Source organism: Plodia interpunctella, chromosome Z (genome assembly GCF_027563975.2).
Source record: "Plodia interpunctella isolate USDA-ARS_2022_Savannah chromosome Z, ilPloInte3.2, whole genome shotgun sequence".
NCBI classification, from domain to species: Eukaryota; Metazoa; Arthropoda; class Insecta; order Lepidoptera; family Pyralidae; genus Plodia; species Plodia interpunctella.
Window position 1 is genome coordinate 9183503 of NC_071324.2, and position 17859 is coordinate 9201361.

General features: G+C 33.8%; 2 protein-coding genes across 8 annotated transcripts in view; both read left to right on the forward strand.

Annotated features, from left to right (window-relative positions):
* Positions 1-716: 716 nt before the first annotated feature.
* On the forward strand, positions 717-7501 carry LOC128683030 (uncharacterized). 2 transcript variants are annotated; one of them, XM_053768198.2, is made up of 6 exons: positions 717-871; positions 2564-2656; positions 3316-3387; positions 4536-4723; positions 4999-5112; positions 5502-7501. In XM_053768198.2, exons 2-6 carry the CDS (start codon positions 2623-2625, stop codon positions 5604-5606), a joined length of 513 nt encoding a protein of 170 aa, XP_053624173.1. In that variant the 5' UTR covers positions 717-871; positions 2564-2622; the 3' UTR covers positions 5607-7501. The 2 variants fall into 2 exon arrangements, with proteins under 2 accessions (XP_053624173.1, XP_053624175.1); XM_053768200.2 differs by lacking the exon at positions 3316-3387 and having other exon boundaries at positions 719-871.
* Positions 7502-8909: 1408 nt separating this feature from the next.
* The window catches only part of LOC128683005 (cyclic nucleotide-gated cation channel subunit A-like), a 36185-nt gene continuing 27235 nt past the window's right edge, over positions 8910-17859 (forward strand). For all 6 annotated transcript variants that reach the window (XM_053768120.2, XM_053768122.2, XM_053768121.2 and 3 more), the window contains exon 1: positions 8910-9047. The gene's annotated coding sequence lies outside the window, so the exon portion shown is untranslated. The remainder of the gene's footprint in view (positions 9048-17859) is intronic.

Consider the following 17859-nt stretch of genomic DNA (forward strand, 5'->3'; position numbering starts at 1 on the left):
CTTGACAGCTGATAGGCAACAATAGAATATTCAAATATTATTTAGCGTCAGGAATACAGCCGGTTGTAAAATCTTAGCCCAATCTACGAAATGTAATGGCATTTGTTACGCTAACCCTTGCCTTTTGGCGTCGCAGCCCCGAATGTAACCATATTCATATTATTTATTCGACAGCCAAGTTTTCCAGTGATCTTGAAGTAATTACAATTAGTGCTTATAACTTATTCACCTCACATGAATATGAGAATGCAACAAAAATAAGAATACTATTTTGAAAATAAATTATTTTCTTGGTGTTTTAAATAACAAAGTATTGAAAAATTATATTATTCATATATTACTAAAGGCATTCACCGTTTCCCAATCTCTACTCAATCGATGTCGAAATATTATAAGTAAATCGATTAATAACACGTTTTTCCTGTAAGTATGTGATATTTTTTGAAAATACTTCCTTCTTTGAACATCTGCTGGTGTGTAGTAATATCGGAAATTTAATATCTGAGATATTATTGGATAATCGCACGGGGCAAGCCGCTAGTGCGGGGTATGTCATAATATTACTATCGTATCGTACCGTACTATATCGCAATGGCCATTCGCTGACATTGCACACATTCAATTTCAACAAAATCTATTAAGCCGTTTTGGAAATTGGACTGTGTAAAAATGAATCAATAAAACATAATATCTCAATTTTCAGACTACGATCTGAAATCTACAGTTTTAGGCTTCTGAATTATAAATAGATTAATAAATGGCAGCCTTATAATATATAATGTATTTTGTCAATTTCAGGGATACACGCCATTGCATATAGCAAAGCAGTTTCGTCACGAAAACGTGTACAATTTGCTGATCGAAGTTTACGGTACGTTGTGTTGAAACTTTAGAAGAGTTATGCCGGCTCCACACAGTTCGCCAAACTTTGGTGGATTCGGTATACAGCACTGGCTTTTCATTGCGATAAATAAAAGCTCTCATACAAATGATGCAATGTTCACGCATTCACGTGATGTGTGTGAGTTCGGCGGCAGTATGGAGTTGGCATTAGAGCGTGTTCCCATCCTCCATCCTCTCTCACATTGACATGCGTCGACGGATCAACTCATAAGAACGTGGAAGTATGGAGTTTCGACGTACGTTAACTCATGTCAGTGTGAAACCTTATAGAAAACAAGGAAGTACGTGGTGGGTCGCGCCCTTTCTGCCGGCTCCACACTACCCGCGAACAATTCGCCAAACTTTGGCGTAAACACACGAAGATACGGACTACAATTTCCGCGTGGCGCCATCTATCCTCTCTTCTCAGTAATATTTCAGATTACTACTATACAAACCGAGTGCTTTATGCCAGATATACATTTTCGGTGAACTCAAACAGATGTCGACGTGAATAAATGAACATTGCTTAGTTTGTATGAGAACTTTTATTTACCGCATGAAAATGAAAAGCCAGCAATGTATGCCAAATCCAAAGTTTGGCGAACTGTTTACCGATAGTGTATAGTCGGCTACTGTACATTTAAGCTAGATATACACTTTCAGCAAACTCTGACGAATGCGTACGCGAATCAACGTAGAATAGGTACTTAGTTCATGAACATTGTTAACAATAAATAAGCATGAAGTATATATCTGGCATAATTAACCAATGTAAATATTAAAATATATAGAATTGCGGTCGACATCAGTTTTCTAATAGATTGTACAATTAGATTAAGTAATTTTCATGTTTCATAAAATGTATTGTAACATTTGTAGAGAAACCTAATTAATACATTAAAGATTTAGGACAACCGCACATTAATAAAGAAGCATCGAATAAATGGCTTAGTACTGGATACTTGTTTTCAGAAACTGAAGGTTTTCTTATTGCTATTCAAGACCAAGTTATAACAACAAGAAACTACAGGAAGTATATAATTAAGAAGAATTAACTTTATTATGATAGGACTATTCTTACAAATCACACAATCCATAACAACAGGCCCGACATAACCCTTGTAGATAAACACAATAAACACGTATATATTATAGACATCGCAGTTCCCAACACTCATAATATACAATCAACTATAGAAGAAAAGATCGGAAAATATACAGAGTTGCAGGAAGAAGTTAAGAGAATGTGGAAGATGAATCTAGTATCAATAGTTCCCATTATTGTCTCCACTACAGGCGTTATACCTTCAGATATTTTCAATAGACTAAATCAATTAGACCTACCTAAATTTATCTATATGACTCTACAGAAAGCTGCAATATTACTAATATACTTGTCGAATAGTGAGAAAATTCCTACAGTTATATTCAGAAAATTCATTGATATCCTCATCATCCTCATCGTAAACCATAACGTGTGTTTGCACTTGGCAAAATGCCCGTGCTTTTTACCAAATATACCAGGCTCGACCTGAGAATTCCTTTTGGAAAAACAACAAAAATATTAATAAAATTGCCGTGAAAAAAAGTCTATATTACTCTCAAAGGTCTAGTCTTTGTGTCAAATTTCGTAATAAGTCTAAGGTTTGAGTTTATCCATCTATTTTTATTGCCTCAGACGCTGATCCAAACGTGCGCGATTGGTCGGGAAGAAAGCCCAAGCAGTATTCTGGTCACATGGACACCTCGTTGTCGCCAGGCTCATATCGCAGTAAGTATGACTGTTCATTAGGTAACTAGCGCAACACACGGGCGTGTACATTTATATTAAGTATGTAACTTATAAAATGATTCTACAATTTTGTAATGAAATAAAATAATATAAAAAATATTAAACAAACTCAACATCCAAGGTCCAAAACCCAAAGAAAGTGCATTATTTTATGTAACTAATAAAATACTTTTGTAATTGCTTTACTTTTCTGTTGTAGTTACTCACGTATACCATAGATTTGCCCGCAGCATTGCCCACCTCATTTTTCCGGGATAAAATATACTTATTTCCTCCTAACTATATAATATGCGCAATATCAAGAACTTTGGTTGAGTAGAGCGATAAAAGGTAAAAAAACAAATTTCTCATTTAGAATGCTACTTGGGAATTTCACGTATTTATATAACTTAATTACATTTCTTGAGTAGACTGAGCATCAAAAGGTAAAAAAACACAACTTCACTGTGTAATATTACTTGGTATTTTCACATGTTTATTTATTTAACTATATTACAAAATTGTAAATTGCACACTAAAAACCTAGATGTTTTTTTCTATCAGCCAACCGTCAGTGATTTTGAGAAAGTAGTGGGAAGTGCAATATTAAAGAACAAAACTGTTTAGTTTGTGCTATTGCAGCGAAAAGTCTTTTACAGAAGCAGAATCGTATGACGTACAGCGATCGGTAACCGCTCCACCGACCCCACATACAATAAATACGATGTCAAGTAAGAATGTAAAAAGATACCAAACAGGGTGGTCTTCTGGTTGCACTGATTTCAATGTTGTCCATCATTATTTGGGTTAGTGGTCTAGGTTGTATGGTTTCAACACACTTGTTTTAAATTTTGAGTACCCATTGTAATGAGTACAGTGTAATAATATGTTGTGATTTCTAACACACACTATTTCATTAATTTTTCTGTATTTCTGAGGTTTTTATTTCAAGCTTTAATGTTCTCTGTAATACCTATGGCATGGTGGTCGTGGTTCACGCCACGGCATATACAATCTTACAACATAACATTAGGTAGTGTATAATTAAAATTTACGTCACAAGTATCGTCATCAAGTGTGTTGAAAATAACCGTGTGACACACGCGTGCATTGTTTGTTTGCACACTTGTTTCATAATGCACAGTCAACAGCACATCAAGCATTCCAAAATCATTGCAAATTCGCTATTGCCGCTGCATACAGCTCTCTGCAGGGTCGCTTGAAGTGCGGTCGACTGTGCTATGATTCGATTATACGCGCTTTTAAAATCTATCTATTTTTTCTGTCGCAATTTATATGTGATTTTTCATCACATATAAATTACTACTACACAAAGCCCGTGTAAACTTTATACGTATTTTATAAAGATGCACATTATCTTTTTGTAGAATAGAAATTACACAATTTCTTACGTGTCACGTCCGTACAATGTTGGGAAAGGATAACAACCTGTTTGTATATTTGTTTAACATATTCGTAGATTAACACTTGACTAGTTACGTTTTTGAGCTTGTCTAAGTTGATATGAAATCCGTTGTCGCTGAAAATTAATTTTTGTTTGAAACACAACAGCGAAGCGCCTCTTTTCTTTTTATGCTAATTATGTTTCTAATTGAAATCTATTCAGTGTTACTAGAGACTTAAAATATCAATAAGTATATTCAAATGCCAATTGCTGAATTGTTATGAATTGTGAAGTCTTCAGAATATGCCATTCCAAAAATGTTCGCGGATTCTAAAACATATAACTATATATGTATTTAATTGATGGTACCTTTAAAAATAGTTTTGTGAATACACATTTTGGGAAACGGCTATATACTTAAACAGCACCAAATTCTTCTGTTCACCAAAACCTTACTGGCAACATTTTTTACAGAAAAGGAGAGTTTCCTCCGCATCGGTTCGCTGAACGTGCGCGTGAAGAAGACCACGGAGGCCTTCAGCAACTTCCTCGGCGTGGGCGCCACCAGGTCTTCAGCTTACATCCCGAAGAGGGACCGAGAGGACTGGCGTTCTGATGACGGTGAGCTCTTGAAGACCTGGAGCTCTGCTGATAACATACAGGTAAATGCGATATTCTAAAACATAATAATAAATATTTATAATAAAATTTATTTTTCTCCCCCAACTTACATATCAATAGGGTAAATGAATAATTTTTATTTTGGTGATTATTCGAAGGGCTATATTATTAGAAATACTAGTGAAAAAGAAATACTGTGATAAATAAAATAATTAAAATTACACATTTTTGAACTCGTCCAAACGCTCTATACTAAATGGTACTCTAAGGTTACGTCACGATTGTGTATATGAAATCAGATTTTTTAACCTTACAGAAGGACGACAAGCTGATGCCTCCGCCAATGAGCAGCAAGGTGCGGCGACGCGCAGCCAATGGCAGGAGAGGGTTGGCTGCCCACAGCAGAAGCACCCCGTCCACTCCTGATCAGGTGGTTACACACCTTTTGTTATTTGTTCATTAATTGTGAACTTATTTAGTTAAAATTAATAACCTTAATAATTAGTTTGATTCTTCTTCTTCATAGTCGTATTCCTCATGGCTGAGGCTCGTGGTCACTATGTAGAATGAAACACACACAACAACATTCATGGCACTATTAATGGAGTGGTTTGCCATTGCCTACTCCATTTCACACACGGGTTAATAATCAACCAGTGTGCAGGTTTCCTCACGATGTTTTACTTCAAGGGAAGCAAATGGTCTATGAAAACTACTATACATGAGTCAAATTGGTATAAAAACTCATGTGGCACGAGTAGGATTCGAATCTGTCGGCAGAAGTCGTCAGATAATTTTTAATATTTGTTTTATTACCAGCCCCGGGCACAGATCGGCGGCAGCGAAGACGGGGACTCCGATTCGGACTCCGCTGCCGGCTTCCACGCGGCTTGGCGACAACAACGCGCCTCTAACTGTACATGAACAACTGTTAAGACAAGTGCCTTGACAGTTGTTCATGTACATGAGATGGTTTCGGTTGGACCTGAAGTTTCAGCTGCACACTAGCGACACCATCTCATTTTCAACCATTTATTTCTTACCGAAAATTCGATCGTATTTTATTATTCGCTAAGAAATTTAAGAAATTGATTTCAATGTGATGGTGGTTTCTAACCACGCTTTAGGTAAACATTTAATGTTAAAACCGCGAATACACTAGGGAACATTTGACGCACAACACGTCGCTCTATCTCACTCATTGCCATTGATTCGAGTGAAATAGCACATCTTCGATCTCGCTTATTTTAATTGTAATAAAAAGGAAAGTACGATATTTTGCGCGTCAAACGTTTCTTAATGTATTCGTGGCTTTATTCTATGTGAATGTACATAATATTCCGCTTTCAAGTCATTTAGACAATGTTTTTGTCCTTGGAGATTGACAAGGACAAATTTAATACACTAACTTTTATAATTCAATTTATATGATGCTTGGTACATATGTTAAATCAACATAGTATTGTAAGTAATAACTACAAAAGAACCAATAGTGAAGTGTGTTGTTCGCTTTGGAAGAACCAAATGTTTTGTAATCAATATCTATATATTGATTACAAAACATTTGGTTCTTACTAATATAAACGATAGTTTAGTATTATAATATGTAATAGTATAGTAGTAAGAAGTGTGGTACTTACATTCCGAGATGGAACGCGAAACTTTGCTTTTGAATATTTTTTTCAAGAGCACGAATTCTATTACATCCTATCGTACTAATATTATAAATGCAAAAATGTGTGAGGATGTATATATGTTCGTTAGTCTTTCACGCAAAATCTATTGAAATTTGGTACACGGGTAGAATATTACCTGGAATAATACATATGGTACTTTTTATCCCGAAATTCCAATGAAAGTGAAGCCCTGGGGCGCAGCTAGTACTTAATATTAATGTTTTAATCGTTATATATTATAAAAATTTAATGAATTTACAAGTTTTCTTGTCTTTACAGTTTTTTTTTTTATTATTATTATACTAATTCTCGATATTAGACACATTTTTACCCTGAACAGAACCAACTATATTTATTATACCATTTTTTCTAGGCGAAGATTTTCTTGACATTTTAAAATAAGTCCCAATGATATATTCGTAACACAAATAAATGAAATTAGAATTAATTTTAAATGAATTTTCATGATTATTTTCTTAAATATCAAGTTTAATTAAGCACACAATAATATATTTTATGAAATATGCGTCGATATAATTACATTATATCCTATTTTAATTTCCACTTTGGTTTCATATGACGTTGATTGCTTTGTTAATGTTTCATTTGTTCACATAGCCAGCCATTGCTCCGTCGTCCTCCGTAGCGACGACGCAGCACGTTGCGGCTCCGTTGTGCGCCGATGTTTCCTATTGGGTTTGACACTGACGTGCGTTCATGAGCGCAACGGAGCCGCAACGGATAACACATGGTTCTAATGCTGCCTAACTCAGTATTTGCATTCCAGATTGTTACAATTTATTGGCATGAAATTAGTTACGTAATTGTTAAAGGTCACAATATTTTTCTTTTTATATGATAATGATAAGCTTCTATGAAATTGTTATTTGCATTTAAGATTTAAGTATAACATATATAATTATACTCTTTGTAGAACAAAATTAGTTAATAAGCATTTATGTCAAAAATATTTTTCTTATAATTTTGTACAATATAATGCAAAACGAAAAAAGGTACCTATACACAAATACTTGTATGCATTTTCCAAATGTAATATTATCAAAATCATTCCTTTTAATACGATATCATTTTATAGATTAAGTCATTCTGTTTTATATGAAATAAATCATTTTTGACTAAATATTTTTTCTCTCTTCCTTGTCTAATCTACCTAATTAATAGACAACACGCAGACATGTATGTTTTAAAATAAATAATTATATCAACAAATTTGAGAAGAAAGCTGTTTTTTTTTATTTATCAGAAAAAATATAACCGCATTCTACCGCGTGTCGGAACTGTAGAAACAGTTAATACTAATATTGTGATGCTAATTTTTTTTCCACACTAGCTTTATTGATGGATTTGTCGGAAATCAGCTAACAGCTTTGTAAACATTGAATGTTAAAAAAATTAAAGTCAGTGGGACTTTTTTATGTTTGTTTTAAGATGACAAAAGTCAAGTTTACTGCAGTCAAATTGACCTAACGACCCACAAACAGTCAAACCAGTCATCAATAAATTGAAAAATGATTAATTTTTAGACATATTTTTAAAACTTTATTAGGAATAAATTTTAATAAACATAATATTTTTAAATGGGACCTAGACTTTAATGGTGTTGCGAAAATATTTTTTATTTATGTTTCTAATTTGTGTACAAATTGATACATACTTATATTGTTAAATGTTATAATAGGCTGTTTATGATAATTTTCTTTTAAATGACTGTGTTAAAACGTAACGTTATGGACCATCCTCAAATAATAATTTATTGGGATATTTCAGAAGTTACCTTTCTTCTCCACGGCGTACTGTACGGGGACTGAGACTGGATACACACAGGTTTTCATCAAAGCAAATTCATAGGTGGTAAATTTAATTCGCAATGATTTACAAAACTGATACCACATTAATTCTCTCACACCCGGTTTCATTCGCATTTCAAGTCCATCCTTCGGTGTCCGCTTTTGAAAATATGCTTAAAATATTGCCAGCCGCCAAGCTCACATCAATCCTCTTTAGGAATGCTGTTGTTGCCTCTCAGCTGACAAAGCTGTTTATATTAGTCGCCTTATACGTTATCCCCGGTAGGATATGGACTTGTCCAATTTTAGGAAAAGAGCATTGAGTAGGTATTCGTGTTATATCAGTTTACATGTACTAAGGTTGGAGCACGGGACCTTAAAAGTCCCCTGTGTGAAGTGCTTCACCCAGGTGGAGAACTTAGGTGAAGCACGGGTCTGGACCCTAAGAAACAATGATGGACCTTCAATTGCTTCTTGGTATAATTAAATCGGTTTTCATAATACAATAAACCACTAGGTTATCTACACGATATAGCGAGACAAAAACAAATTTTACTCTTTAATTAACATTGAAGATCACACACACAGCTAAACCTCGAATAACCGCGTGAGCAAACGTGTCAATTCCAATCAGTAAATCGGAAATAAACAATAATGATGGCTCTCGAAACAAGGGTGCGTTCAGGCAGAGCGGTGCGGCGTGCGGCGGCTGAAACAACTTGAATGAATTCAGAATCAGAAGCTTTCCATCCTCCGAGAGCGATCGACGCGAATACGCGCGGCGCGCCGTGAGCCGCCAACTTCAAATTGTTCCTAACATGTTCATCTCTTCACATCTATAAGTGATGCGAAAATAAGTTTCGGACTTTAGCCAATACGAGGTAAGAATATATTTTCATAAATAAATTCTCAACCCCCGACGTTCCATAAAGGCTTGTGATAATAAAAAGACAGCAATAAAAATTGTAGCGGATAAGAAATGCTCTAAGTGCCCATCAAGACTCTTATGTGGATTAATGTAGGACGTAACCAGTATAGTTGTTTGTGTGGAAAACTTGGCCCGTGGAAATGCACAAGTGCTTTTATGTGCACTTTTCAATCATTTTATTTCAGCGTTGTATCAATGTTTATTTTGCAAATGGAATCATCCTTTTCCGCGTCCGGCGATTAAACCATTGTTTAATCTTTGGGATTTATTTTATTTGGTTATAATAAGATTTACCTAATTTGATGAATTATGATTCGAGATTTAGAGAATATCCTCTTCCTCTCAGACTCTTAACTATTCATCACGGCCCAGGGTCGTGGTCATTAAGTGGATAAACACACATTAACGACTCTCTTGGCAATATTTACCATTGTGTTCTCAATTTCACACACTGGTGATAAATGATCATTAAAGTGCAGGTTTCCTCACGATGTTTTCCTTCGCCGAAAGCAAATGGTGGTCTATGATAACTTTTAACCATGAGTTGCCAATCTGGCATACAAACTCATGTGGCACGAGTAATTTGAATCTGTGATCTTATGCGGACTATCCACCACCGCTGCAAAGTTTGAGAGTTTAGTTCTTTTTGTGTCATAGATGATTTTATCCCGAGTGTTCTTGACCATGTTTCATGAAGATCGGTTTAGCCATTCAGAAGTTGTAGCGAAATGAATATTGAAAGTGGAGGATTTTTAAATTTGTCTCACAAATAAACTTGTATTAAAACGTCGACGGCGCGCAGATAATGTTAATGTTAAAGCTGACATGTACATGTGCAACCCTGTCACAATGTATTTCTATCCTAACATCCACCTTAGCCCATCAATTTCGCACTTATTACCACGGCATTTAGGTCCATGCTGGCAGGAAACTTGATATGCATTTGACTGGCACTGGGTGCATACCTACTCCTAAAACTCATATATTTACAAATCGTGCTTATCGATTAGAATTAAGTAAACAACGGACTCATGAACTTATTAATTATGGTCTGTAATTATTTATTTATAAAAACTAATTGAAAAAGCATTTAATTGTATTACCTAATAAGACGGAAATATTATAAAAGGTCGAAATCAAAACCTTGCACTTTTAATTCATAATTGGTGAAATAAAAATTTAATACTACCTATATTTTGAAACTAGTTTTTGCCCGCGGCTTCGCGGGCGATTTTCATAGAAAAATCTCAGTATTTTTTTTATCGCGTACTCTGTAAGAGTATATATATATATATATATATATATATATATATATATATATATATATATATATATATATATATATATATATATATATATATATATATATATATATATATATATATATATATATATATATATATACATACATATATACATATACATCTATATATATCTATTTACCGTGTAGATTAAACTATTTTACTTACTGCTACGTATTTCATTTATCTATACTTACATGTAATAAAACTGTAAGTGGACTATGTCTGTTCATAGGAGATATTACAGAAAAATATTTATGGGGATCTTTATAGACACAAAAACAATTATTTTTAGATAAAATATAAAATATTCCCTATAGTCACTTACAATTCTGAAAAATCGTTAAATATCACATACACATTGAGCCTTTGGAGCTCGCGTAAGCACTTTCTATTCGTGGTAAATTTAACAATTACTTGTAAAAACTAATTGCTCGTTTTGCACTGCCGTACTGCTGGTTTAGAAGAATCGGTCCTATTGCGTTTGGTTAATTAGTTAATAGTCCAGACTCCTCCCTGCCCCCGTCACCCCTCGAAAGGCGAAAGATAGCCCACAATTAATGGGTATTACTTCAGCTGGGTTTCAACTGAATTAAATTCATTCCCTTATTCACCTTCCACGTAAAACTTATTGCAAACAGGCCGCGTTTTGTTAACATTGACACATTTTGAACGTTGGTTGGTTTTGTATCTTTTTATTTGCAAAAAGTGTGTCTTTCTTTCATCTGGGCGTCACATTACCTATACTTACCTGTATAATTAATTTTACTTGTCTACAATGTTCAGTCTGGTATGACAGAACACGAATATATATCGCCATATTTAATAGCGATCAAACTCAGTCAACAGTCCATTTATGGAAAATATTGAAGTTATAGTGTTAAATCCTTGTACATATAACTACTTAAGTCGGGTTATATGTAAACTTGCCATTAGGCTTCATCCTCCTCCGTCCTAATCCTTAAACAAGAAACAAAAAAGCCCTAATGCTAATGGAGCATGAGTTCGATTTGCTACTTCAACCTTTACATCATTATATAGGATTGTTGTAACATAGTTTGGATTCTGAATGAAAATTCAACCGCGAAAGACGTAGGTAGACTGCGTGTTGTTTTGCGATTGATTACGTGTTGTGACTAAAGTTTAGTTTTTATTAATATTTACTACTGGCAGCATTGTAATGTATCTGTCCTTGTTCCTTCCACAATAAACGCATCGTCTCGAAGCCCGCAATTTTAATTCCCAACCCAGCCCCAACCCCCCCAAACCCCAAAACACAGTCCACTTGATTGAAATAAGCGTAAAAATATTTTCCGCGCGTGTGGAGCTCACCTGAAATATGATAATTGTAATCTTAGTTTACTTTAAAAGATTATTTCTAACAGGTGTCTATGGCCTTTATTGCTAACTTAGAATAACTGATTTCAAGTTCTCCCATGTTCGCCGTACGAAGCGACTAAGGGATAAAAGTTTACGCGATAAGCAAAAAAGTATTATTATATGTATTAATTCGACAGACGGACAACGAAGCGATCCTACAAGAATTCCGGTTCCGTCTACCCGAGTTACGGGACCCTTAAACTAACTGCGACTTTTTCCTCTTCATTTCCTGCTTTTAGTGTTGAACAAAATAGAAGGCAACTGAAATCGATAAAAATGTTATTGCAATTTTTCCTGGCAAGTGCCTTGAATTTCCGCTTAAATCGAATCAAACTCTAGTTCCACGGAGCGAAAACGCGGTGGCTTACACTACCTATAGGAAATATTCCGTCCTCACTTTAGACATATCTACCTACATAAGTTAATCCTTTTGTAAGTTACAGAATGTGGCGTGGAAACGTTTCAAAATAGCGATTATTTAAAGCGTTTTGTGTAACGTTTTGTTCAATTAATTAGTTGAATCGATAAGCAAATAAATAAACTTTTAAGTAAAATGGAAGATGATAAATATGTTAAGAGATAACATATTGAAGAGCGAGAATAGCAAAAATAGTTGTAATTATAGTAGTCATTCATTTATAGGAATAATTCCTCACAATAACATAATTTACCAAACCCAGTAAACAGAATATTTTGTGCTATTTTTATTTGATATCGATTTGTGATTAGATGTTTGTGCTAGAAATGTCATAAAGTCTATTCCAAGGAATTTTGAACGGATATTTGAAAGCGAGCCTGAGCGCGGCAAAAATATTCAATTATATATATATATATATATATATATATATATATATATATATATATATATATATATATATATATATATATATATATATATAGATATATTATAAATAACATTGAGCAATAATTTTATAGAATTACCTCTATTTCATGCGTACATCTATTTTTCTAGTTTCTAAAAAACTCAATTGGTAGCCAACGAGGCCAAATTACATTTAAAAATAAAAAAGGAATTGAGAGAGGTATAAAAAATATATAGCTCACATAAGCCGAGTCAAATCGCCTTCTTATGCAGTTGTTTTTGGTCCGGAAGCAAGAAATGTGAAGATAAATGAATGGTAGTTTATTTCTTCGTGTCGCAATCACAGATAAGACCCGAGAGACACTTCGACCGCGCTGTATGGGAATATGAATCGGTGGCTATTCCTTGAGTACCCAGTGATAGTAACAGCTAACTTTTTATCTAGGTATAATATATCTAGGTAAGTACTTCGTAATTTTGTATTCATATAACTAAATGCAAAACATTAAAGCTAGTAGGTACATAGGTTTTCAATCAGGTTGAAAGAGAACTGATTTTATACAATATACTTAATACGTCAATTTTCGTTTTGTAAATAACTATTGTTATATTAAAACTACAAAAACTACAAAATTTCGCAAGGCATGTTTGTGCCCAGAGTCTATTCAGGTTTCAGCAGATTTGGCTTAGTCGAGGTTCCCGATGTCATCGCCGAATTTCTCTCTTTATTAAGACTCGGCCGATCCCCATGCTAGCACCAGCATCACATTTTTATCAATTTATTTTAAATTAGCGACAATCATTGACAGAGAGTAACATTAACTCTTAGAAAACATTATAATTTTCTATTGGACACAGTTGCCACAATTTACTGAAAAGAAAACGTTGGCCATAAAAATTCTTGTTGGAAATTGTGACTAAATTTTGTTTAATGGAAATCTATTATATTGTATACTAGCTTTTGCCCGCGGCTTCGCCCGCGTAAATTTCCCACGGTAACATTTAATTTCAGTGATGAAAGGCACTCTATGTCCTCCATATTTCAAACTATATGTATGCAAAATTTCAAGAAGATTAGTTGAGTTAGATAGAGCGTGAAGAGGTAACATACTTTCGTATTTATAATATTAGTTAGGACAGGATTAGGATATTAGTTCATTAGGAGATCGATTTTATGACTTTGTTGTATAGAATACCTACTGCTTGTTGTAAATATGGGTGAATTTCACGAGCGTTTTGAAGTCCGCCGCGGACTGTCATAGGTGTTTATTAAACTTTACCATAGACGGTGATCAATTAATTACCTTATTATATAAATAAGTAAAGTACTGCTACAATGTTAATTTAAATGATTGATATTAAAAAAATGATTCTTTATTCAATAAAATTGTCGGACACGAATGAAACGCTACACGCTGAGTTCAAACGCTCGTCAAATTCATTAATAGATATATCTAAAAAAATTTGTATCTTGTGAGACATAACCTACTGTAGTGTTTTTAATTTCCGAAGACATTGACAAAATTGTAACGTTGGCGCTAGTGTACAAGGAGCGCCCTCTTAAGTTACTTGAGGATAACAGCGGGGCGCCATCGCCAGGCAATAGCCAATTGAAATATTTGTAATGGCTTTGTCAGTGAGTATATGCGCAATATCGGCCTTTGCCAAAAGCTACCGATTTGGCAATAGGTATCCCATTTTACAAAATTAATTGCTGTGGCATATTTTATTTTTTGTCGAATTGATTTTTCATCATATCGACTTCTTATTTTCTTTTCCAACTCCACTCTTGCCATTAGCCAAAATATCTATTAGTGTCAAATTTATTTTATATGAGGAAAACTTTTTTTCACCCATGTCGACTCTAGTATTTTTTTTAATCCCTGTGAAAAATTAAGACACTGCGTAAACACGTGGTTAAAATACTTGTTAATGTATATGTACCTAAATACTATAATAAATATTTAATACATTTTGTTATAGATACGACGCCATTATTAAATTAATGTAGGTATACCGGTTGATTGGAAGAGATTATCTTCCCGCCCTATTATTTAAGTATGTTACTTAATTAGCGTTTATGTATGGTACGCATAAAATCACCAAAAGTACCTTACTTTACGTTAACATAGTAGCAACTTTAACATATTAGAAGCTAAAACTGGTTTATGAAAACCAGCATTTGATTAACAAGACATATCTCTGAACTGTTGAAAACCTTTCATATTTTTTCATACTTTTACGAACAATGGAATAAACGCTCCGATAACAGGTTGACGCAAAATACTTATATACATACAAAGTCTATACAGCACCGCGGGAAGATCCTTTGTGCGTAGTTTCAATTTAATATTAATACTTAAAAAGGGTCCTCGTAAGGAGGTTTTTGTAACCGTTACAGACGGCGACTGACGTTTACTTCAAGTGTTAATATTAACTTGCATCTTCGCATAGGATCTACCCAAGGTATATACCATATCTTAACACTTCGTATGTATTTTGTAATGTATAATACACATTATATGAACTTTGTCTGATGCTTCATCAAAAACTTCTTAGCTTTTATTTCATCATCATCATCTTCAGTCCTCCGTGACCCACTGGTGGACATAGACCTCCTTCCGTCTATGCCAACCATCTCTGTCCTGGGGCATTCTTACCCAGTTGTTGCCAGCAATTTCCTTTACACCATCGACCCATCTAGCTGCCGGATGTCCACGCTCCTGTTAGGTCTTATTTATTTAATGTATTCATTAGCTTGTTTTGGGTGTTTGTCAAAAATTTGTATAAGTGACAATATTTTGCACATCGTCTATTCCTTCTCTTTTCTTTATCCGCTTCATAACTAAGGTCATCAAGAAAAGAAATTGATTTGAATGTTCCTCTAATCAATCAAAGTCGAGACTCCCCAAGCGAATGTTAGGGCGCGTCTAGACAGACGTCTCGTAATTACAGAATAAATTAAAGTCACTTTAATCGATGCACGATCAACCTTACGTGGGATGGAATTAATAACATCATAATTATGTCCTCTTGGAAGGTATATTATTTGAAATTAATTATATTCATTGTCTACGATAGGTACACATTGTAAATCTAAAAACATATTTGCATGTTTTGAGGTTGAAAAAAAAAACAAATATGAAAATACACCTAGTGAAAAATAGTACTACAACTAAAATCACAGGAACTTTTTATTTTAAAAACTTGTGTGTGTAGATGTGGTTTTTGCATTAAGTAATGCATTAAGTACTTTTTTTTAACAAGCTAACTTCGATGACAATATTTCTATAATTCAGTAGGAGAAACTTTGGGGTGAGATCTATAATAAATACAATATGATTAGTCTTACTGGATGATAGAAATATATTCATCGTAGTTAGTACTTCTTAAAAGTAAAGAAGAAAATATGATAAATCCCTTTCGGATATTATACCATACATCATTTTATTCTGGATTTGTATTCAGCTGACCGGAATCTCACCCGGCAAGCCGAATATCGTAGAAAATGCCGACAGTTTGTTTATTTCGTACTATCTGTAAACGGGTGAATTTCTGTAAACGGGTGGCTTTCTGTAAACGGTCAATTACAGACTGTCTATAAAGAGTAGAAAATAAATGAGGACACGTGTCTTCTTGGCTGACAATACTGGGTTTGTTTATCTACTTATAAGCAATGATAGTTCGTTAAAAATGCGCAATCATGAATGAATGAAAATAATACTTGAACAAATTGAAAAGTTTATTTTCTGTTAGACTTATTCAGCCCAGCGACTCGTTCAGCGGACTAGATATCCTTTTTAGGGTTCATTTTTTTCCGAAACTATAAGGACTATACTGTTGAAACTTGGTAAGTAAATGTATTCCGTGAATCGCATTAGGATTTTACACAAAAATAGAAAAAAAAACAGTAAATTTTGGGGGACCCCATAGTTAGAACTGAAACTAAATTTTTTTTATCAAACCCATACGTGTGGGTTTTCTATGGATAAGTCTTTAAAAATGATATTGAGGTTTCTAATATATTTTTTTTTCTAAACTGAATAGTTTGCGCGAGAAACACTTCCAAAGTGGTAAAATGTGTAACTTCTAAAATAAGAGAATTATAAAAAAAATATATGATGTACATTACTATGTTAACTTCCACCGAAAATTGGTTTGTAAGAGATCTAGTAAGTAGTTTTTTATACATCATAAATCGTAAACCGCCATCTATGTTATATTACTTGCTGCTACGGAACCCTTCATGGGCGAGTCCGACTCCCACTTGGCCGCTTTTTGTTCATTATACCTAATTGATCGTCTAGGGTCCACTGTGATTTAAAATTCATTTCTACATTCACCAATCTAAGCTAATTCCACAATCTTTTATACACAAACGTCACTTGCATTGTACTACATGTAACATATTAACTAAATAAGCATAGAATATACTATTGTAACTATATATAAATTTATATATGTATATATAAATTTTGTCCAATAGTCAAGTACAAGAAGTATAATGTGCGAAAATAAATATATTTCAGACTGCAAAATAACACTCATAAAAATGGTGAATTAAAAAAATATTTTTTACAGACAGATCACGAATACCTGTTATGGTATTTCTATAATTAGACAGCATTGAAACGTGGTTTTGTCAATAATTTTCAATTAAGCAACTTTTATTGCGAGCTCATTGGTCACACTAATGAGCCGGGCATCTTATAAATAAGAAAAGAGCTTCTTCTAAATATAGAAAAAGTTTTCGAGAAGGAAAAGTCAGATAAATAAACAAAAATAAAGTAGATAGTTAACAAGATCGTTCCTTAAGTTAGTCGGTTCAAAGTTAGTCCAAATAATAATTTATTAATACAAATACAATATAGGTTAGCTTGATAGATATTTGAACTTTTAAATAAAGGGTGTTTCTCAGATCGTTTCGACCGCGGCGGTCGCGCTATCATTACAATTTTTCAAATGTTTACAAAGACAAGAATTAGTTTTACTATCTGACTTTAGAAATAATTAACCGGTATTGTGGTGATGTAGATTTTAAGAATGATTTTGTAAATTATTCCTTCCTCAAGAAAATTGACGGATCGTAATGACAGCGCGGCCGCAGCGGTCTATACTAATTTATAGTATTTATTATTTTATTATTTCTAAATTAGTAATATTATATCAATACGACTTTATCTGTCCCTGTGAATGATAGATCTTTGAAACTACATAACAGTAATGTGGGTTTTTTAATAGATAGTGTGATTTCTGAGGAA